This window comes from Pezoporus occidentalis, unplaced genomic scaffold (assembly GCF_034315485.1).
Source record: "Pezoporus occidentalis ecotype Australia unplaced genomic scaffold, CSIRO_AGI_Poc_V1 ctg133, whole genome shotgun sequence".
Lineage (NCBI taxonomy): Eukaryota > Metazoa > Chordata > Aves > Psittaciformes > Psittacidae > Pezoporus > Pezoporus occidentalis.
In genome coordinates this window covers 1,654,345-1,677,866 of record NW_026913136.1, presented here as the reverse complement: position 1 = coordinate 1,677,866, position 23,522 = coordinate 1,654,345, and the positions used below count along the sequence as shown (strand labels likewise).

Sequence of the window (23,522 nt, the reverse complement as noted above, 5' to 3'; positions counted from 1 at the left end):
AACTCAAGTAGTCTTTCAGTGCTCTTTGGATTTCAGCATTGCTTTTCTTAAAGAATTCAGCTTAATACCTGCCTGGTTTACACTGCTTGAGTTCTTCATACATCCTTCATTTCCTTAATGTTGAATTATTAAAAGTCTCTCCAGCAGAGAAAAGTAAGCACCTCTTGGAAACCTTGAAGTGCCCATGTGCCTTGCGCCTGCTATAAAAAGGGCAGATTAATTCCAAGCTATAAAAATAAATAGCTCTCTTTGTTCTTAAGAGGATTTGGATTGAGCAGAGTTGCTTTATAAGTGTATGACTTCTTAGTATTGAAGTTTGGAAATGAATCAGAATACATGTTATCCACTCATGGTTAAAAATTACCACCTTTGGTATTTTCACCTTGGCTGCTCCTTGAAATTCTACTTATCCTGTCTTCCTGCCTGAGCTTTATGTACTTCACATTGTCTTTTTTTAACTACTGCAGAGGAACTCCGAAATCAAACCTGTCATGGGGAGGAGGAAGAGAGGCAGTGAGGGAAATTAATCTATCTACCTGAACAGCCCACGGGGATTATTCCAAGAAATATGAATAATTACAGCATGGCAGTATCTAGCCCCTTCCAAACCACACTCCTGTCTGTAATAGGACTGTGGTTGGCAGTGACCGCCCTTGTGCTAGGGAATTCTGCTGATGTCATTTTCATGTGGTCTTACAAAAAAGTCCAGCCCACCAATTTCCACACAGTTTGGCATGTTTGGTTTTCCAAAGAAGGTTTTTGAAACCAGTATCTTACCTCCTTTCTCATAGACACTAAAAACCTCTCATAATTTTCTGCAAGAGTATGGTTTAATCCTGCTGCTCGTGGATGAAATGGCTCCTCTATGTTTATGTCAACAGTGCACTTAGACCAAGACAGCCCCATCACTTCCACCCCAGATGTGGCTACAACAGGTAAGTGGTGGGGTATTTCCAAATTTCAGATGACGCTGCAAGTACACAAAGGGGAAAGGTATGTTCCTAATATAAACAGGCACATTGAAAGGCAGGCATGGTTTTGGAAACTGGCATGAGACTCCCTCACAGATCAACTGGTAAGTTTCAGGGAGGATACAACAGGAAGTGAGGGTAACAGCCCTTAATCAAGAGCTACTTCCAGAGCTGGGGAGTGTCATGATGTGCAAAGGTGATGGATTAAGAAAGCAGAGGCTGAAGCTTAGCAAGAGTTCTATAATGTATAATAACTGCAATTAAAATTGGTGAGTGACAGCTAATAAATAAATTCAGCACTGAAATGCAGTGCAATTCTAAATATAACTGGGGGAGGTGTAAGGGCTTTTAGATGATGCTGTTATTGCTGAACAAAGCAAAACATGCTCTTGTATCACCAGGCTGTGCTATTACATTCTTACCTCTCCCCCTTAACTACCTTCCCTTGTGAAAGCAGCAGGAAAATGCTGTGACCTTCTTATACTGTCAGCACCCTAACCCTTCCATGCAGCTTGCAAAGACCCAATCTCTTCTCATGAATGTTTCCCGGTTTTATCTTTCCCCTCTGCTCCAACAATCCACCTGCTAACACACATTTTTTTTCAAGTATTATTTTCATGTTTAAAGAAATAATGGTATGTTTTGGCTTGAAGCAAGTGAGAAGGCTGTGGTTCAACTGGTACGAGCAACAGGGACATCAGGTTCTCTCTCAATCGAGAATTTCTGCCTGCCTCTTAACAGGTTGTGCTCATGGCAGCTATGTCATGCTGTTGCAGTGGGCATTCCCAGGTGATCTAACACAAGGAAATTCTGCAATTGTCCACTGTAGTATTCGTTGTATATTCCCTAAAAACACTGCTCCTGGAGCGGATCACTAATCTCACATGGCTAGGAAGAAAGATGGAGGCAGATACCTGTTTTTTAAAGCGATGGCATGAGCAGTGCTAGTAAATCATTATCTAGTTCAGGAACCTTGTTCGTGGTGTTACTGAACACATGGATGGTACAAAAAGAAGGTTGAGAAGCATTATATTTTCACTTCGATAGAAGAAAATTCAGCTTTTTGGATAAGCTCAACTAAAGACTTTGGACAGCTATAAACCCACAGACACGACGCATTTTTAGTAACTTCAGGTTTTTCTTTAGGCTGTAACGAAAGGCGTCGGGCACTTCCCAGTGCCCCAGCAGGAGCTCTGCTGCCGCTCTCCCTCCCCCAGGGTGGCAAAGCGGGACGGCCCGCAGGCGCGGAGGCCTGACAAAGGCCCCCGGACTCTCCCGCTCTGCTCTGCTCCGCTCCGTTCCGTTCCAGCAGACCGGCACCGCTCCGGGCAGCCTGTCTGTGCCCGGGCACCCGCCTTAGGAGGCCCACCGCTGCTGAGCCCGCCCACAGGGCCCAGGAGCTTGAGTCGGCCGTGACGCGCAGCCGGTGTGGATTATAGGCTGCGGCAGGCTGCGCGTGGGCCCGGCGGTCATGGCGATGGCGGCGGCGGCGGCGGAGGCAGCGGCAGCAGAAGCAGAGGCGGCAGCGGAGGCGGTCGGTGCTGCGCCCGACTACGAGGCGGCGGAGTTGTACACCCGTGCGTTCCGCGTGGGCGCTCTCAGCCGTTGCTGGATGCAGCACCTGGGGCCGCCCGACCTCTCTCTGGCGCCAGAGGCGGCGGCTGATGAGGACGCGGCAGTAGTGGCGGAGCTGGGCTGCCAGGTGGAGATGGTGCCCGAGCTGCAGGAAGTGTGCAGGTGGTGGCCACGCGGCCGGTGGCGGGTGGGGGGAGATGGGGCTCCTCCTGCCGGGAGTCCCGAGAAAGGGCTGAAACCTCTGTCTTTCCCCAGGCCGGGACCTGCTGCCCCATCCCGAGCGGGAAGCTTGCGGCCTCGCTCGGTGTGATGCAGGAGAGGCCGCACCGGGGCGTGGTTGTGGGTGCTGTGGCTCAGGCTCTGCACCGGTGCTTTAAGGAGAGGCGAGAGGTGCTCGGGCAAATCTGCCTAGAACGGTTGTTTCCGGATCTGGGCCACGTAGGGGGGGATATCTCCCGGGTATATGCGCTGTGGAGAAGGAAACCATCGTGTTTCTAGAGGGTAATGCTCCCCTAGCGGAAACTTTGTGTTATGGCATGAACAGTTCAGCACTTAACAAGTTAGTTAAGTAAATACTTAGCAGCGTGTTACTTGTTAGGTAGAACTTGAACTTACAGGAATATGTGCATGGTTTTAAGAAGCCCCAGTTGCAAAATGAAAGGCATACCTTCTATGAAGAAAAAGAGTTAGGCATCTCTTTTTATTAACAACATTTAGATAAGCCCTGCTAATGGCAACATACCTTAACTTTCGAGCTTGCCTCGGCCCTTGGCCTCTACTGACTGTTTTCTGTCAGGGCTGGAGGTGAAGTCAAACCTATGCAAGTGCTTCTTCGTACTGATTTTGCTGTTGCCCTAAGAGCCCAGGTGACACTAGGGCTGGGAAAGAAAAGGCACTTTCTCTTGTTTGGCACATGTAACTTACCCATATTTGTGGACCAGTGAATTGCAAACTAGTGTCGAAAGAAGAGAACAATCTAGAAATCAAATATAACTACAGCTGGAAGGCTTTTAGGTCGTGAATAGTGAGAATTGTCTCTCACCTGTAGGAAAGGCTGTTTTCAGGCAGTAATTCCTACAGAAAGAGTCAAGATGATTTGTCTGTAGCTTATCACTAAGGAAGACATGTCAGAGTTCTGTTGCTATCTGTATAGCTTTGTGCAAGTTCTGTCCTTCGCTTACTGTTTCCTGGAAGGTGTAGAAGTATTTACAAGCTATTGCAAATGCAAGATAGAGGTTGTTCACTTTCAGGCACAGAAGCAATGCAGAAGGCATAATTTGGTAAATATAGATAGAATTTTCCTTCAGTGCTCTGCATTGAAGGGTGCACATAAAAAATGCAGGTGGTGTGTCATGAGCATGTCCATCTAATGTTTTCAGAGTTATTCCCCAAGTTATGGGAAATGTGAAAACGGAATTCCAAGCAGATTTTCTATGCTTTGTTTTTTCCTTCATTTATTCTGCTTTACATTCTGCTTTCTTCAGTCTACGACTACGGTATTTCGTCTGCTGCCTGTGTTTGCTGGTGTTACAGAGCTGTGCTGTCTGTTTGCTGCTGAGTTACTGTGGAAAGGTTAGGGAAAGAAAAAAAAAAATGGGGAGTCTATGATGGGAGAGAGCAGATCATCTGGCAGCTGCCTGTTGGTTTTGCAGGAGAATGAAGATAAACCTGCACATCCTGGTGTGACCTGTCTCCTGCGCAGGCTGGAAATCCCAGTCCCTAATCTTCATGTGTTTTTGCTTTTAAATTAAATAGTCCTAACCTTCTGAGTCTCTCCTTAACATTGGCCAACCTCAGATCACTACCTCTGATCACTTTCACTTGCCTGCTCTGAGTTTGTATTCCTCCCTTGAGAAGAGATGAACGCTGGGCTCCACCAAGTTCTATTCTATGGTGTCTTGGGGACACATATATTATCAGCATAAATATGGTTTTCTAGGCACTGAAATGAGCACATCCTGGATATAAACACAGATTCTTCTGACTGTGAACTACTTGTAATGGAATTTAGGGCAAGTTAAGGAGGTTTTCTTTGGGTGGAAGAGAGATGGGAAGATGTGGATACTCCTACTGTATCTACTTTTAAAATAGTAATAGATTAAGAGAATCTTTAATGGACTCATAATGAAGTTAATTTTTTATTTTTTTTTTTTTTTAATGTCGTGACATAGTGTGCATTTAAGTATTCCTGACAATATAGAGTCTTCTGGTAAGGAAAACTGACATAATGGTTAAATGTTGTTTAACTCTGTGCATCTCGGTATGTTGTGGTTGATTTTTGTTTTCCTTCTGTTTTATTTCTGTAATATGTTACTGCAGACAGAATGCAGGGAAGAAAAAAATTCATCTTCACTCAAATTCAACTGAGTAAAAACGCTTTTCACGCTGCTTATATTGCATGTAGAAAATTGCTAAGAGATTGCTTGGGTTTTCATCAGATTTTAAACAGGTGCAGAAGTGGTGTCCTTAACTAGGAAACGGCATCAGTAGGTCTCTTAAATAACCAAGGTGTTGTTAGGGTAAGGGTTTAAGTTTTGTTCAAATGCATTTGCGGTCTGTGAGCAGAGGTTTACCTTGGAATTCATTATTGGTATTTGAGCAACTAAAGGGCTTGAATGTTGGAGATGATAAGTCATATTATTCTGTTTTGCCTTTTGAGTGATGATTTGTTGTGTACATGTAGGACAGGCTAATTCAATTCAATTCAGTGTGGATTTTAGGTAGGTCAGCAGAGGTGAGGCTTACATGTACCTTAGTCCACTTCAGCGCTAATTCACCTTCTTGTTTTATTAGAAGGGGTAGTTGTAAATATCTGTAGGGACGTGTTATAAAGCTGCATTAAGCTAGCCTTAGCATCTTAACGTATTAGTATTTAGTGTCCTGTAGTATTAGTGTCTCAAAGGTGATGAAAGTACTGTGTTTAAAACATACACAATATGAAGAGTAATACAAACATTGTATCTGCTTACTATGAAAATATCAGACAAAATACTAAAGCATCTTTGAATTTCTAAAACTGGGAAGGTTCTTTGGGCTGCTAGGATATTCTGAGAACAGTCAGAGTGATTAAAGGGTTCACTGATGTTCTATTTCCATATCCAAATTTCCACAGACTTCCCTTTGGCCTTTTTATTTCTAGCTGCCCTAAAATACCTTTCTAGGGGACATAAATTTCATAAAACTCTTTGCATGTTTTTTTCAAGTGGGACCTGCAGCTACTGTTCCTTGGTACTGTCCTACAGTTCACGTCAGTGTCCATTAAACAGTATGGCCAGTGTTTTCCCCTCTGCTATGACTGACTGCACTGAGTGCATCTGTCTTGTGTGCAGGAGAGGGGGCATGGTGAAATCCCATGGTTATGGGATTTTTGCACTTTCATCTGTTAGGTGTATGGCACCGACTGCTTAGCCTTAATTTCTGGAGGGATTAGCACGTATTTTCTGTTTGTAAAGTCTGTTTTCCTCAGGAACGTGGACCAAATGTTAGTGGTGTGGTTCCACTTGCTGTAGTGGAGTTACCCGGGAGGAGCTCCGCTGTGGCCTGTGTAAAAGGCTGTACAGCAACACCTTCCAAGACTTCAGTGCATGTAATTATAAAAATGTAATGTTTGTATGATCACTTCTAAGTCATTGCTGCAGCCAAAGCAGTTCCACTTTTCCTTCCCACAAGCTGCAGGGATTTGCACTACAGCAAAAAAGCTATGGCTGTCTCTACTCTGGATTCTGTGCAAACACAGGAAGAGTGAAGGTGGAAAAGATCTCAGGATGGAAAGCAGGATACAAGGAAAAGTGGACCTGCCACTTCTGACAGAAATGGCTTCTTCCCACTGGAAGAAATGTGGCATAAGTTAATGCCTTAATACAGCAATGACAGCTTGTGTAAATGTGATGTCTTGCCCATGTTTGTACCTGTATAATAGTGATCTTATGTTTTTTTATTGCCCAAGCATTGATACGTTAATGTCTTCTGATAAAGAAGAGGACCCAGATGTTATTCCTGAAGATAACAGTCTGCTAACTCTACGGTATGTTGTTGCAGTACACTCACAATACCCTGATATGAGGTGGGGTAGGAAACACACAAAAGCGTGGCTGGCTGCTTGTTCCTTTTCCAAGCAATGGTGTGCTTTCTCAAGCAGTGTCCAGAAATACTCTAAGGTCAGAAACACCAGCTTATGACAGGATAATTGGTATGAGCCTTCTGCTTGAATGTTACTTACAGTTTTTTTATTAAGATAGACAGAATATGCCATCTTTCTCATTGGAAGAATTTAGAACTTCTGGACCTATGTCCTTCTCAACTAGTGCCTAAATTTAGAGTGTGCAGGGGACTTCTCATAATTGTTGGTGAGAGGTTTCTCCAAAGCCTTGTGAAATAAATCTGTAGCCCTTACAGCTAGTAACCTGCAGTCACATTTTAATATCCAAGCTGTTAAGTACTGAAGTCATAGCCAGGTAACATCTTTATCTAAATGTACTCTGCATTTCAGATGTTGAACAATATATGTAAAGATTCTGTCAATTAGTGAACTTTGAATTCATGCTCATCCTTTGCTATACTTGAATTTCAGTTTGTGTAGAATGTAAAGAAATGTGTTAGGATTGTCATCAGTGTTAAGCCTGATTGTTACTGAAAACTTCTGGGGAGGCCTAGAGGGTACATGGACTTGTGCCAGAAGTACAGAAGGATTTGCTGTTCATGCGGGGGTTGAATACATTTATTTTAGTAGATATTCTGTGTATAATACTCTTTCTTCTACAAATGGTACTGATTTTTTTTTTTTTTTAGAAAAGTATCTTTGTCATGGGGTTGAGAATATTTGTGTTTTTTTCTTGGTTTTTGCTTGAACATGAATTCCTTTGAAGTGCAAGGGATAGTTGAAACAGGTTCCTTGAAGGTAGCAAAGCATGCTTTCTATAAAAGCTTCCTCACACAAAATTTTGCTGGTTTTCTTTCTTTTTTTTTTTTTCCTCGTAAGTGTAAAATTACCCACAACCAACCTGTGATTTGCACTTAAGGCAAAACAAAACAAAGCTGAAATCTACACGCCAGCTGTGCATGACCAGGTTTTATGGGAATCGGGAGACGAGTATTTTAAGTTAGTCTGTCATACTAAGACAGCCAGAAGTCCTGCTCTTTGAAGCTGCACTGTAGTAGCTTGCGTTACTTAAAAGTATAGTTACACATTCTGCATGCAAGTTGTTGAATGAAATTTTGTCCTGTGCTCCTGCCCCTCAGAATTAGAAAAGAGGCATTAGAAAGGAGGGAAGAAACGATTATTGTGGATCGGGCTTGCAGACAAGAAACTCTTGCCTATGAGATGGTAAGTTACCTGTCATCCTAGGATCTCAAGATAGTTCAGTACAGCAAAAGTCCAGCTTCTGGTTGCTTTGTTTTTTTGTCACTGTGAGTCTCTACTCAATGTAAATATTTGCAGGTAGGGGTTTGCAGATAATGATTAAGATTAAAGACGTGTTACAGAAAGATAGGGCAGGAAGTCTTCTATGGTCTGTAAGTACCAGAAGTACTGAAGAGGAACTCTGGCTCATTACTGCTGTATGTCTGCTTTTATTTGGTTGTTAATAAAGCGCTGTGTAGGTGATCAGGTGTACCGAGGATTATGTGAACTTATAGAGCTAAACAAAACACAAAAAGGTTTTGCTCCTGGAGTCCTCTGTTGGAAATGTGTAAATGACTGTGAGCTAGTTTCTGTAGGACTGAAGGAGGAAGACAGTAGGACTGCCACATGGTGGCAGTAATATTCTAACTCTGAGCTTTGTAATCCAAGTTTTTGAGCCATTCTGAGCTGACAGGAACCAGTTTAGTGATCAGCCCCGCAAAAGCATCTTGGAATTCCTTTAACTATGCTTAGTAACTCTTTTTTTTAAGATTTCTTCACAATTAAAGTCTGAAACAAGAAACCTGAAGTTTGTAAATTTTACAGTGGTGGAGTCCAAGGCTTGAGGAAGCAAGCCATGAATTCTGTAAAACTTAGGGATGGAGGAGTAGCTGGGAAGGAGCCTCACTTGTGACTGTTAAAACATTTTTTTACCCTTGAGGTTTCCTGGTCTGTCATGAATGGTTTTGTTTCAACTGTCTAGAGACCCAGGCACATGATTTAAGCATTGTGTGCGAACTGCGATGCAACAGCTATGTTGAGCTCTTAGCCTGACACATGTCTCAGCAAATACTTGCAATAAAAATCTTCATAGAGGGCTTCAACAAGTGGTGTCTTCTGTTTCTGAAGAATGAGTACGTGATCAGTTACTGCATCCTTTAAGCTGTGGTAAGGGGTTTCTGTGTCACAGCTGATTGGGACCATGGTGTACTAGAACAGGAAGAGAGCAAAAAGAAATACGAGTTTGGAATGTGTCACATGAAAAAGGGAGATGCAAAGATCTCAGAACTGAAGTCTCATATCAGTACATGCTTACGTTATTGAATCTGAAGAACACTTTAAGCTGGTGGGAAGTGTTTATGCAGTCAGTATTCTCTCATGATTTCTTGAAAAAGGGGGAAACAGGACTACTGAAAAGTGCCCTCCCTTATTCTCACAGCTGAGCTCCATCTTAAACATACAGTAGGATGGAAATGTGGAAATGCTTTCACTTCTTTTGTAAAACGGTAGTGTGGCAAGGGTAGTGCTGGATTTTGGAGAAATCGAGAGTTCCAGCAGTGTGAAGTTTCCCTAATAAGAGCAAGTGTTGCACTGGTTTTTATTTTCATATACTTCATCCTGTGGCTGTTTTCTGTCTTTCTGAAGTTGAGGGTTTTACATGTGAATGCATTAAAAAAAAAACCATTTTAAAAACATTAAATGGTGGAAGTTGGTAGCAGCTGGATTCCATAAGGTCAGAGTAGCAGCTTTATTTCCTTTATGCAGGGCCTCTCAGTGTGCAAGGAGTAGCCAGCTATCTCATAATTGCTGAAAGCACCTTAGCTTCCACAGAGCTGAGGAATGATGGGAGATACTTGAAATCTCTAATTACAGCAGCTTCTCACATTTCCATCTTGAAGGAAGTAGGCTGTTACCAATTCAGAAGGCTATACAGTAAAAAATGAGTTGCAGTTAGAACAGTGTTTCTCAAACTTTTATCCAGTGGCTATGATATATGAGTGGTTGCCAATATTATATATATATACATACACATCTTTATTTTCCAGGAATCACATGCAAGTGGAAAGAGGCCAGACAGTCCTACAGACCTAGTTGAGGAGGGAGAGCTACTTTTAACTCTAAACGTGTTCTACCCTATCATATTTCAGAAGGTTGGTACTAAATTCTCTAGGTTGCATTCTGATGTTTCTTCCCTACTCAGGTAATATCTTGCTTTCCTAAGCTGTTAAAAACAGTGCATCCACTGAGGGAGTGTGGTAAACCCTTCAACTGTGTAACTTCTTAAAGTTTTTCCAGAATCTGGCTTTCATTGTTACTGGTTTGCCAAAGGCAATTATTACAGTAATTAGCAGTTAACTTATTTCACAGAAAGCTCAAAATCTGAAACTAAATACTCAAATCCTGAAGTACTCTTTCTGGATCTGGGATAAGTACACTCAAACTTCCTATCTTTCCTACACTTTCTGGTGGGGAATGTGACAAAATACAACTAATAAATGGCAGCCTTAGGAGAGGCTGAGGCAAAATGCTGTTTAAAATCTTGTACACAGAGGTGATGTGCCATGCGCTGACATGGTTTAATGGTGGATGTGGTGGTGCTAGGTTAATGGTTGGACTTGATGATCTTAAAGGTCTTTTCCAATCTAGATGATTCTCAAGGTGACAGTATTAATGCTCACAAGTGATTTTTATTTGAAGCTTGTATATTTTTTTTTCTTCATAGCATAAAGATTACAAACCTTATCAGACAGTCCTTGTACTGGGCAGCCAGAAGCTGACGGAGCTGAGAGACTCAATTTCCTGCGTCAGCGACTTCCAGATAGGTGGTGAGTTCAGCAGTCAGCCAGATCAAGCACCAGAACACGTAAGCAAGGTAAAATCTTCTGTGTGGAGCCCTCTGCATGTGTAGGAGCTTTGAAAATGCACAGGAGAGAGGGAAGCAGAGTTTTGTTTTCTTCAGCACTAAACAAACCGCGTTGTTTCTGCCAGCAGGTTGCAGTGTGAATAAATAACTTCCTGGTGGCATTACCAAGCTGACCTGTTTTATGCAATGTCAAGGAAAACATCATTAATGCTACCACTGGGAAGCAGTAATGCCGGTAATGAGTTCTCACACAGATGTATCCCTGGGGACTGACTTTGTGCTGTACTGGAAAACACCAGAATAGAAATACGAGTAGAAAGCTGAATGTAGGCCATGCCCCTCTGAACTTGCATGCTGTGGTGTTTGCAACTAGGTGCTGATCAAAAGTAGAAGCGAAGACTGTTCCCCTGTCCCACAGTAGTAAGGTGTTCTCTGGGAATGTGCAAAAGGAGTCAAAAAAGAAAAAGTACTCTTAATTGAAAATACTGAAACTGCATAATTTTGATAATACATCACATGTGATATACATCCTATCACAGAACAATTGAGGTTGGAAAGGACCTCTGGAGGTCATCTGGACCAGCTGCCCTGCTCAAGCAAGGCCACATACAACAAGTTGTCCAGGACCATGTCCAGATGGCTTTTGGATATCTCCAAAGATGGAGATTCTGCAGACTTCTTGGGCAGCCTGTGCCAGTGCTAGGTCACCCTCACAACAAAAAGCATTTCCTGATGCTCAGAGGGAACCTTCTGTGTTTCAGTCTGTGCTCATTGTACCTCATTCTGTGTATTAAAATCCCCTTGAACCTTTTTTCCCAGCTGAACTGTCCCAGTTCTCTCAGCCTTTCCTGATGAGAGAGGTGCTCCACTCCCTTCATTTTCGTGGCACTTGTGGAACTCTTGTTCCAGTATGTCCATGTTTCTCGTGTACTGAGGAGCTCAGAACTGTGCACAAGATGCCAGGTGTGGCCTCACCACTGCTGAGGTGAGGGAAAAGATCACCTCCTTCGACCTGCTGGCAGTACTTTGTCTGATGCAGCATAGGATCCCATTTGTCTCCTTTGCTGCAAGGGCACACTGCTGGCTCATGTTCAACTTGGTGTCCACCAGAACACCCAGGCCCTTTTCTGTCAAGCTGCTTTCCAGGTGAGAGACCCCAGCATAGCGTAGTGCATTGGGTTGTTCTTCCCCAGGTGTGCAACCTTGCAGTTCTCCATGTTGAAGTTCCTGTTGGCCCATTTCTTCAGCCTGTTGTGGCTCCTTTTGAGTGGCAGCATGATCGGTGTATCAGCCACTCCCAGTTTTGTGTCAACAGCAAACTTGCTGAGGGGTAGACTTTGCCTCAGCATCTAGACCGTTAAGACAGGTGGAGTACTGGTGCATGACAAGCTGACTATGAGCCGGCAGTGCACCCTTGTGGCCAGGAAGGCCAGTAGTATCTTGGGGAGGAGTGTGGCCTGCAGGTCTGGGGAGGTGATCCTCAACCTTTGCCTGATGAAGCCGCATCTGCAACAATGTGTACAGTTCTGGGCTTAGTACAAGAAAGACAAGGAGCTACTGGAGAAGGTACATGGAGGGCCACAAGGAGGATCAGGAGTCTGGAGCATCTCTCATGAGGAGAGGTTGCGGAAGCTGGGCCTGTTTAGGGAAGAGAAGACTGAGAGGGGATCTCATTCATAGAATCAACTAGCTTGATGATCCTTAAGGTCATCAAGGGCATCTCATTAATGCATATTAAATATCTCAAAGGTGGGTGCCAGAATGATGGTGCCACACTCTTTCCAGTGATGCCCAGCATCAGGACATGGAACCATGGCCATAAACAAAAACACAAGAAGTTTCATGTCAACATGAGGAAGAACTTCTTTGCATTAAGGGTGGCAAAGCACCGGACCAGGCTGCCCCGGGGGATCATCGAGTCTCTCTCTCTGCAAACATCCAAAACCCACCTGGATGAATTCCTGTGTAGCCTGCTGTAGGTGGCCCTGCCTTAGCAGGGTGGTTGGACTGGATGATCTCCAGAGGTCCCTTAAAACCCTAATGATTCTGTGATGTTAAACAGAACTGGACCTTGTCTTGATCCCTGGAGTACTCTGCTAGTTACTGGCCTCCAGCTAGATTTTGTTTCGCTGATTATCACCCTTGGGTCCTAGCTGTTTTGCCAAGATTACATATTAATAATACAGTATTTTATCAATATGATAGAAATAAAATAACATCTACAATCTGAGAGAAACCTGAGGAAGCTACATACTTATATACGTAATAGCAAAAAGATAGTAGTCTTTTCATTTATATGAAGTAAATGGAAGAGTCTGTCTACCATTATTAGCAAAGTGTTAGCTGATTATTTCTGAGACCAGAGAGTTCTGAAGCTATCTTCCTGGGCATGCAGAAAAGTCATGTGAGCCTGTCATGGCCTCAGCAAGGCTGAGATTAGGCTTCCTCACATCAGTTTCCCCAAAGTGCGTGCATGCCACCATGCCCAGCCTCCCAGCAGGAGCTGTTGATGAGTGGTGTGCATTCATTCTATTTGTTTGTTTTCCTCAAGCCTGACTGTGAATTTGCAACTTGCATTGAAGTATAGGTTCAGTATAGTCTTCATGGTAAAGTGTGTGCTTCAGCAGGCAGGAGATCAGCCATCAGTGGGGTAGAATTTTCTTCCTTCCAGCCTAGGAAGGGAGTGACATCATGACCTACCAAAAGTATGTTAACTTTTCCAAATGGAGAAAATAACTTCTGATTAATTTAAGGATCTTAGAGACTGATTTAAATCATGGTACTCTTTAGAGTCTGCAGGACAAAGGCTGTGTAAGTAAGTTACATGTTGCTTCTCTTGAAGTGCAGTATGAGAACACAGGCATAATGTAAGGATCAAGTTACTGCTCTCATTGTTTAAGTAAACAAACATTGCTTGTCAGCCTATACAGAGAGTAAGAGACTTCTGGATTTTATTGGCATAAATGGCCTAACTTCTCTCTCATTCTTGCTACTTTGGGGTTTTGTGATTTTTCTTCTTTGCTTTTTCTTCACTGGGCAGTAATTAATGGGATGAAATTTAACAAGTTCAAATGCTGGATTCTGCATCAAGGTTGAAGCAGCATAGGACGCAAGTATAGAATGGGAAAGGAGTGGCTGGCAGGCAGCCGTGCAGAAAGGGATCTGGAGGTGCTGGCCAAAACAAGCTCAGTCAGTGGTGTGCCCTGGCAGCCAAGAGGGCAAACTGCACCCTGGGATGCATCAAACACAGCAAAATGAGCCGGTCAGAGGAAATGATTATCTTGCTATATTCAGCATTGCACAGCCTCACCTTGAGCCCCGTGTGCAGCTCTGGGCCCACAATTCAAGAAGGATGTGAAGGTTCTTGAGTGCACTACAGAATCGCAACAAAGCTGGTGGAAGGGCTGGAAGGCGTGTCCTGTGAGGAGCAGTCAGTCACCAAAGTAATCATGGAAGGGAACCAAGCTTGAAGGTATCATTGCCAGTTATTATCTGTCTGAGCTGCCTGCACATGCATCTGTTGATGAATAAGTACAACCTTCACTTACCTGAGAGCTGGGACGCTGCGTAATGTGTCCTGTACACAGTGGTGTAGAGGTGGGGACCAGTTCACTGTGATAAAACTATATGTTGACGTACATTGGAGAAATACTTTATCAAAATGCTCTTGAGACCCATGAGTGAAGGATTCTGAGGGAATTGGGGTTGTTTAGTCCGGAGAAGAGGATGCTCAGGGGCAGCCTTATCACAGAGATGGCAGTCAGTCTCTTCTCCCAAGTAACAAGTGATAGGACAAGAGCTAATGCCCTCAAGCTGTGCCAAGGGAGGTTTAGAGTGGATATTAGGAAAACTTTCTCCACTGCAAGGGTAGTCAGGCATTGGAACAGGCTGCCCGGGGAAGTGGTGAATTGGTGTCCCTGGAAGTGTTCAAAAACATGTAGATAAGGCCCCTAGTGATGTGGCCTTGTCAGTGCTGGGGTAATGGTTGGAATTGATGATCTTAAAGGTCTTTTCCTGCCTGGTTCATTCTATGATTCTGTGATTCCTTGCAGTTTTGTGTATATTGAAGAAAACAGAGGATTTAAATAGGCTTTGTGCAGTGTCTGAATGCAGTGTATAATTGCAAAAGATTTGTTGTTTTTTTTTTTCCTTTTTTTAACACTGTTTTTTGTCAAAGCAATTGAAAATATGAAAAAAAAGTATGCTGGAACTTACAGGTAACTGTGTGTGTATACAGTGTTTTGCAGCATCGCTCGTGTGTGTTGTAGGTGTGTGTAGCTGCTTATACAGCATATGCAGAATGGATCCCTGAGTATCAGTCAGTACAGAAGTGTTCTGCTCTGAAGTGGATTTAGAAGGTTTAGGTTTGTGTCCTTTGACATTGTCTAGCTTCCAGTAGTAAATACTGTGCAAGGTAGCTAACCTGTTTTCTCCAGCCCAGGATAGACTCGCAGGTTAGCTGTATTTCTCTTGCAACAAGGGTGATTTTCCACCCCCTACTCCTCTGTTATTTTTCTTCAGCAAAATATAATGAAGTACCTGAACAGTATTTTTCCCTGTTTGCTGTGGGTTTGTGGTCTGAGGCATCTTCCTGCTTCAAGGTCCACTGCAGAGGCTGTCTCCTTCTTCTTGTGACTGTTTCTTAAGCCCTGTACATGTGTTGTGATCAGTTTGATAAAATACACTGCTGTCTGGCCTCAGTCTTTAAAGAGTTGCAGCATAAACCAAAAATAACACCTCTTACACACCAGAAAGAACTTGGAAGAACACAATTTAAAGAAAAAAGTTACGTAGACCAAAAAGCACAACCTTTCCTGGCTGTCTTCTTTTTGCTCAAGCTACTTGTCTATAAAGAGGCTGTTCTGACAGCAGCAGCAGAGGATGGAAATTATGGGAAGCAGATATATGACCTTTAAACAATTACTTCTTTTTTAGATGTTAAATGATGTTTATGTCTAAAGAAAAAGTTTGTATGTTTTTCACCCTCTTAATTTTGGCTGTATATATATATATAAAGTAAATCTCTTAATTTCTTTCTCCTGTTGTATAGCTGGTTTTAAGTTTCAAAACCCAACAGAATATTTTGTATAGAGTCTTAGAGTATTGTGAATTGGAAGGGTCCCATAAGGATCATTGAGTCCAACTCCCTGCTCCTTGCATGACTGCTTAAAACTGAAGCATATGACAGAAAGTGTCATTCAGATGCTCCTTGAACTCTGGCAGGGTTGTTACTGTGACCATTTCCCTGGGGAGCCTGTGTCAGTGACCAACCACACTCTCAGTGAAGAACCTTTTCCTACTGTCCAGTCTGAACACAGCTTCATTCCATTTTCTTGTGTCCTGTCACTGGTCACCAGAGAGAGATCAGCACCTCCCTCTCTGCTGCCCCCTGTGAGGCAGTTGTAGTCTGCCATGAGGACACCCCTCAGCCTTCTCTTCTCCAAAATGAACAAACCAAGTGACCTCAGCCACTCTTTATAGGTCTTGCCCTTGAGGCCTTTCATCACCTTGGTCACCCTCTTCTGGACACACTTTAACGGTTTGCTGTCCTTCCTATACTGAAGCACCACCAACTGCACCCAGCAGTCAAGGTGAGGCCATACCAGTGGCAGTGCAGAGACAGCCACCTCCCTTGACCAGGTAGCGATGCTGTGCTGGATGCACCCCAGGACACAGTTGATTTTCACCTACCAGGGCATGCTGTTGACTCATATTCAACTTGCCATTAACCTAAACCCCCAGATCTCTTTCCACGAGGCTGATCTCCAGCCTCTTGTTCTCCAGTCTGTAAAAGTACGATACTGGCTTTAGGAGAGAACAGCTCTCTAAGTGTTGTGTGAGCAGACTGGATAAACAGAACAATACTTGATTGTGCTATTTCAACAAGATGTTTTTCTGTTCTTACTTATTTTGTTCCTTTTCAAGGAGCTGCTTGCAGCAGGAGTCTGCTTTTTTTAGTGGATGGAAATGATTTTATGTCTGTAGCCCTGCTGCAGAATATGTTAAGTGTGTAATGGGGATTCATGGGTTTGCTCAGGTTTTGGGGATAATTTGAAATCCAGTGACTCTTGCACTGCTGGTATGGGTGCCATGGGTTATTAATTATTATGTGTCTTTGATAGACTGATACAAATGGCCTTTCTGTATGTGACAAACTTTGTAATTAAGAGGGAATTTTGAAAGGATTTTTTTTCCGTCATTTTGCTGGATTTTCTTCTGGGCCATGCTTTGCATTTTTGCCTCAGCTGTCTTGATAACACATCAGTGTTTTGGCTATTGCTGAACAGTATTGCTGACAGCCTCAAGGCTGTCTTTCTGCAGGTCCCCCCAGGACCAGCAGGCTGGGAGTAGGCAGGAGGCTGGGAGGGAATGTAGCTGGGACAGCTGGCCTCAGCTGGCCAGAGGGTTGCCCCATGCCATGTGACATTTTGTGCAGCGTTAGGAGCTGGAGGAAAGGTTAAAGAATTTGTCTTTCAAATCAACCACTATGCAAGCTGAAGCCCTGCTTCCCAGGAAGTGGTTGGACATGGGCTGCTGGCCTGATGGTGGGTAGCAGGGAATAGATCTCTTCTTTTTGCCTTAATTCTGTGTTCAACCTTTGCTTTTCTGGTTAAACTGCATTTATCTCACTCATCGTGTGAGCTTGCCTGTCATGCTTTCTTTCCCCTGTCCTGTTGATACAGGGGAGTGAGAGAGCACCTGGGTGGGGGGGCAGCCCACTACATCTTACTCATTTTCAAAAATATTATTAGTCTTTTTTTTTTGTTTGTTTGTTTTTTTTTAAGTCAGTGTTGTGCACTGGCTCAGTTTGTGCAGTGATGCTTGAGTTCCTGTTCTGTGTATTTGGAGAAATATGTAACTCCTGTGATGGGGATAGAAATAAGAGAACAGCACTAAAATAACCTGTAATGGCTTGAGAATAGTATCAGCAGAACAACTGCACATCTAGCAGTCATATAAGCCTTGTTGTCACATCAGCACCTAAAATGCAAAGCTTTTCTTAGAAACCTGTAGAATGAAGTCTCTTACCATCGTTTATAAAGTGTTTTTTTTTTTTTCCGATCTGTTCTTGTTTAAGGTGGTGTAGTCTCCCATAACACTAATGCAGACCTTCTCTCTTTCTTTCAGGATCTCTACAAATCTGCCTTCTTCTATTTTGAAGGTATCTTTTATAATGATAAAAGATACCCAGAATGCAGAGATCTGAGCAGGTACAGTATTTGTAGATTTTGACTAAGGAAAACCTTAAGGGACAGAAAATTTATTTCATTTTATTGATGATCTGTGGTGTTTTAAAGGCTGGAATGTGTTGTCTTGATCTGTGGTGTTTTAAAGGCTGGAATGTGTTGTCTATGAAGCTAGAATGGACTTTCTTGATATCTTTTCACTTTGAACTGATTTTTACATGAAAGTTTAACTTTACTTGTTCTGCTCATTCCTTCCACTCCCTGTCTGAAAAGGGGCTGAATGCATGTTTGTCCCCTAAAATCATGTTTTGCTCTGTTGGGATGGGGTTGCTGTGACAGATGCCAGTCCGTACAGGCTTTTTAAGTGCCCTCCCTAGTTGTGATAACCACCAAAAGAGTTGCCTGTGAGGCAGAAGGACAGTAAGCTCAGCTGTGTGAAAGTCAGCTTTCTGAGCAGTTTTGAAAATATGCTGGATACCTTCAAGGTGAACTCAACAAGGGGACTGAGCCACTGTTGGAAAAAGAAATCTGAGGTGGTATTGCCAAGAGACTGAGGTACCTCTTATTTGGAACTGTACCTCACGCTGATTGAGCATGTCATACCCACTTAAAATGTGCAAACTAGTTTGTTTTAAGGAAGCATGGGCTTGCTGATGCATTTTGTGAGATTTAGGAGACCAAGATGTTAAAATGGATGGTATGGATGAGCTGTGAGTTTGCACTCTGTTCTTGTTATGCCAGACTTGGTGTGTGACTTCAGAGAAGTTATTTTGCTCCTTTTCTTTCTGTCTGTGAGCAGCAATGATCTTCTTGGTAGGGCTTGTGATAACATACACAGTTTGCAGAAATGAAATGCCTTGTATGCAGGAGTGTGCTTAAGAGCCAAGAAATAGTTGCATCAGTGCCTTTCCAGTGCTAAATTTTGGAAGTTTAAGTGTTCAGTTGTCAGCTTTGTTTCTCCTTGGCAGAAACAAAAAAAGCTTTTTAATACATTAAAACAAAAGTATTGACCAAGGAACAGAAATGACCTGCTTGTAACTTGAGTTATTGGAATGGTTGAGAAGTGTTGTGTTCCAAACATCCTGACCTGGGTGGGCACTGTAAGGAGCGTACACTACATGGAACTCCTCAGTAAGTGACCTGATGATTTAAAGGCAGGTGTTCCATGAGAACAGTGCACAGCTCCCTGGGGATGTGGTATTGCTGTGAAATTACCTTAAATTATTACAAAATGTCATGAGCTGTTTTGATTTCCATCTTTTTAACTGTATCCCAGTGACAGGTTTTGCATGTCCCCCAGGGGCTTCCTTTTCTGTGCATTCGCAGTTTATAGCTTTGCTATGCTGATGACCTTTCTGTTTTCAGAACTGTTATTGAGTGGTCAGAATCTCATGATAGAGGGTATGTAAATCTTCAGTCCGATGATATGGAGGACTACACATTTAATGATTTGTCCCTCAAAATTGGCTTCCCATACCTTTTCTGCCACCAAGGGGACTGTGAGCACATCATTATCATCACGGACATAAGGTAAGTTACTGCTCTTCGGGAGTCCTTAGGCAGTTGAAATCAAGCCTTCTGTGGACAAACTTCAGATGTTAAAGGCTGAATATTTGTTAGACTGAGATCATTCTGCTGCCTTCTACAAGGCTAATTTAAGATTTTATTCCACGTACATATGACTGACTCTGCAAGGAAGAAAGTAATCTCCCCTTTTTTGTCTGCATAAAAGGACAACTTTCTGCCTAGCACGGCATGACTGTGGTATGTGAGGAATGGCACCTACAGGGATAAGTTTTTTTCTGTGCAAGGTCAGCTTGTGTACTCCAGATCTGCATACCGATTCTGGAGTGGCTTGAGTCAACGGGCTTATTAGTTTAGACATGGTAGAAAGGGGCAGGAGCTGAACAGAGAGCAGAGGAGTGGAAGTAGTAGGCTGAGTTGGGTAGAAGGAGAGGAAGAGGAGGCAGTACTGGCTGTGAGGTGGCAACCACATCAACAGTAGAACTATTGTGTATACTCTGTGCATAATGGATAGAGAGAGCACTTCTCTGATTGTAGTGAGTTGCAGATTGTTTTGAGTTCTCAGCCTGATGTACCTAAGCATTGTTAATAAATGGTGCCCCCAAGAGGAATACAACTCAAGGGCATAGACATTGCAAGCAGGTGATCTCATTCGTCTGTGATATTTTTACCTGTTGGTCTGTAGGAGGTAAAATCTTTGAAAAGACCATCTAAAGTAAATGTTCTGAAGGTTTCTGAGTTACCGCACAAACTGAATTTACTCCTGACCATAAAATGCATGGGTGGTGCAACTAGCAGGCTGTCCCCAGCTCTTCATCTCTGATAAGAAATGCTAAGCAGAAGTCTAGTCACAGTTTACACAGGAATTTAAATCATGCCTTGTTTACAGTGTCCATGCTCAGACAAATTCCAATGTGGCTGAGTCTTTATTATATTTTATGTATTTATTTATTTCCCTCAAGGCTCATTCATTATGATGACTGCCTGGACAGGAACCTCTATCCCTTGCTAATCAAGAAACACTGGCTATGTACCAGAAAATGCTTTGTGTGCAAAATGTATACAGCCAGGTACACTAATTTCTCGCTCTTTTTGTCTTATTAAATGTCTCTGTAGGTGCTGCCAATAACTTAGTAAAAACCATCAAAGCTCTGTGCATATTTAATAAGGTGTGTGAAAAATATTCACGCAGATATTCTGCAGTCTCACTCTTCAGGCAGTTGTCCTTTCTCTACACAGGAAAAGGCCTCCTGCAGGTAGCATTCAGGGAGATCAAAAGATCTCCAGTGATGAAGAGGTTAATTATTAGGCTCACGTTCTTTTGCATACATAGAGCTTGGCTCTCAACAACTGCTTTTGAATATCTTACTTTTGAGGGGAAAATGCTGCATTTTTTCCCCTGTGACAAGATATGTGATTCAGATTTCATTTGCCAGAAATTGTACTGAGCTTTCATTAAATCTAGCGTCCAAGTAGAGGGAAGAATGGATCTGTTCAAACGTAACATGGTAAAATACAGAGATTCCTTAAGGGCTGTAGCTTTCCCCAGAGGTAGACTCCTAACCTCTACCTGAAAGCTCTGTGCTGTATTTGAAGGAACTATTTGTGATGCATGGGTTTTCTGCAGTTAAGAGAGCAGAATGTGAATTTGGTGCTCTTTATTCATGTTAGTGCTGTTTACTTAGACATGAGAAAGCCTTTCAGTGGACACAGCAGAAGTGTCTCTAAAGGAGTTCTACAGACTAGGCTAGGCTTCCTGATTTTACAGGCCTGAATCAGTTACTTACAAGAACACCCGCTGCCCTTCTTTTCCCCGAGGGCAGCTTACGCTTTCAGCCTCAGTTTGGCACAGCAGCTGTGTCCTTGTTATGTTGCTTATTTGGCCTTGGACTTCCCTGGAATTGGGCAAAGAGCCAATTCCCCTGGTGATGGGAGCCCATCGTGGTGCTCCTAGCAGAGCCCCCAGCATGCCTTCGCAAGTGGCTGTAATCTGCAAGGCATTTGACCATAAGGGGAGGTGGAGCCAAAGGGTCAGTGTGGGGGAAAGATGGGATAGGAAGGGCTTTACTAGAGGTGATATAAATGCATTAACTTAAAACCAGGATTAAGCACTAAGCTCAAGTGGGGAGGTACTAAACCATGGACAGCAGGGAAGCTTTGGCTGGCTGCTCTGCATGCTCTAATCTGTGCAGATACCATCCTTAATCACTGGAATTCTTGAGCTGTCATGGCCCCTGAGTCCTACCATAAATTAATTGCTTGGTGACATGGTGAGCCCTCCTTGTAGTGGCAGTTGTGTTGACGTTAACTTCAGTGTTTGCCAGAGTGTGTGGCAATCCTTTCCATGTCTTACCTGCATCATCCATGTCTGTCTTTTAGACTTGTAGTTTGGGTCAGTCATGTGTCTGCTCTGCATCATAGTTTCTTACTGTCTTACCTTAAGAGCAAGCAGATTTATGATTTAAATGGCCATGGGGTGGACAGAAGATTCCTGTTAATATTTCGGGGGGCTTTGGGGGAGGGTTTCTTTGTTATGCTCCATACCAGCTACACAGGTGTGAGAAACTTCTCAGGAGATGCTGTGTAGATAGCAGCTGTAGATAGCAGTGTAAGAGCAGTGTAAGATAGCAGCTGTAGATAGCAGTGTAAGAACAGTGTAAGATAGCAGCTGTAGATAGCAGCTGTAGACAGCAGTGTAAGACAGCAGTGTAAGACAGCAGCTGGGATTGGCACTGATGGGTGTGGAGTTTGGAAAAGAGCTGTGTTGGGGTGGGAGGTATACAGTACAGATAGTACCCAGTCAGTATAACATTATCACTGATGTTTGGTGCTGCCATCCCCAACTCTGGATAAAATACTGACTTGAGTGTCACAACTGTGTTGGACTCGCATGGAAAACACTTGTGTTTTGTAACCTGCAGGTGGGTAACCAACAATGACAGTCTGGCACCAGAGGATCCTTGTTTCTTCTGCGATGTTTGTTTTCAGATGCTCCATTACGATCTGGAAGGCAATAAACTGGGGGAATTTCTTGCATATCCTTATGTCGATCCTGGGATTTTCAACTGAAACCGATGTGAGACAGAATGAATTTGTGAAGTGCATTGGTGAAACTGTTGCTCTGGTTGTTAAAACCACCACACAGCTTGAGTTTTGAGCGTCCTACTGGGGTTTAGGTTAGGGTTTAATCCTCTCCCCTGAGGTGGAAAGAGCCCTTTGCACATGAAGTCTTTCTGGTGTGCTTTTCTGAGTAAGCAAGTCTGATTTTAAAAAATGAGTAATTATGGAAAAATATGCTCAAACATCTGTTTTAATCAGCTACATTTTTCTAATACATTTGGGCAAGAAGATGGTAGTTTGGAGACTATGGACTTTAAAAATATGGATGTTTCAAGAGAGAATACCTTGCAAAAGCAGCTGTGACTTTGAGAAGTTTTGGGCATCCAAGGCCTTGTTAACGTCAGAGGATGAAAACACGGTCTTTGGGCATCTCGCCTTGAAAACTCTGGCAGTTGCCTTCTCTGAAGAAGGGTGGGTAGCACTGCATTTGTGGGGATACGTTCCGAGAGGGAAGCTTAAGGTGCTTGTTAACTTCTGAAGTCTTTTCCTGCAAGCAGGGGGGTGCTTGCATCTGTGAACTGCCACTGTCCTTGCATTCCAACTGAGGACTGATTCTGTGATGAGTAAGCTCCATTTCACTGATGACTGAATTGTGGCCTGTCTTCCAGATTACTTTGACTCTTTACTGTGTTTGAAGTTTTACCTGTTCATACTGTTCATTGTGCACTGCTTTTTTAGTATCATCCTGTAATTGTAAGTGTTGTTGCTTTTTTAAATATGACCAATTTGTACTTGATAGTCTGTTGTTAAGTTGAAACTCTGCTTGCCAAGACAGAATGTAACCAATGCCTTGCTTCTTAAAGTCTGGAATTCAGAGAATGTTAGTGGAGATCTTCACTGTTTAGGCAAGCTAGTAGTGCTACTGCTTTTCTTTTGAAAGCTTCAGCTAGTTCTCAACCCTAGTTCTGGTTGGAGTAAAAGAAAAACAGCCAACTCTGATAATCTGCATACAGAAGTGTATTTGGCACATTGAATTCTGTTGAGGTCCTGTGGCCGCAGATCCTGCAAGTGCTTACTGATTACCTTAGATATCTTGAAACAGAAGTGTCTTGTGAATATTAATCTGTGGGGGGTTTAAGGAAAGTGAGGTTTTTTTTGTCATCTAAGTTGGGCAGCTGTTGGCCTCTGTACCCTGAAGACAGAGCAGTGAACTCTTCAGCACC

The 23,522-nt window shown here is 43.1% G+C and overlaps 1 protein-coding gene across 3 annotated transcripts; it reads left to right on the top strand.

Annotated features, from left to right (window-relative positions):
- The first annotated feature begins 804 nt into the window (after positions 1-804).
- SNAPC3 (small nuclear RNA activating complex polypeptide 3) lies at positions 805-23,438 on the top strand. Of its 3 annotated transcripts, none has more exons than XM_062609007.1 (9): positions 805-935; positions 6,493-6,570; positions 7,785-7,869; positions 9,711-9,815; positions 10,388-10,537; positions 17,657-17,739; positions 19,081-19,245; positions 20,202-20,309; positions 22,161-23,438. In XM_062609007.1, the coding sequence occupies exons 1-9, from the start codon at positions 850-852 to the stop codon at positions 22,306-22,308; spliced, it is 1,008 nt and encodes a 335-aa protein (XP_062464991.1). In that variant the 5' UTR covers positions 805-849; the 3' UTR covers positions 22,309-23,438. The 3 variants fall into 3 exon arrangements, with proteins under 3 accessions (XP_062464991.1, XP_062464989.1, XP_062464990.1); XM_062609005.1 differs by lacking the exon at positions 805-935 and adding an exon at positions 2,434-2,708; XM_062609006.1 differs by lacking the exons at positions 805-935; positions 22,161-23,438 and adding exons at positions 2,434-2,708; positions 21,058-21,745.
- Positions 23,439-23,522: the final 84 nt, after the last annotated feature.

Excerpts from the sequence above, each read along its gene's own strand:
- SNAPC3 (XM_062609005.1), top strand. The coding sequence starts at position 2,443 with ATGGCGATGGCGGCGGCGGCGGCGGAGGCAGCGGCAGCAGAAGCAGAG. Across the intron at positions 10,538-17,656 it reads CACCAGAACACGTAAGCAAG|GATCTCTACAAATCTGCCTT; the intron begins GTAAAATCTTCT and ends TCTTTCTTTCAG. Across the intron at positions 19,246-20,201 it reads ATTATCATCACGGACATAAG|GCTCATTCATTATGATGACT; the intron begins GTAAGTTACTGC and ends ATTTCCCTCAAG.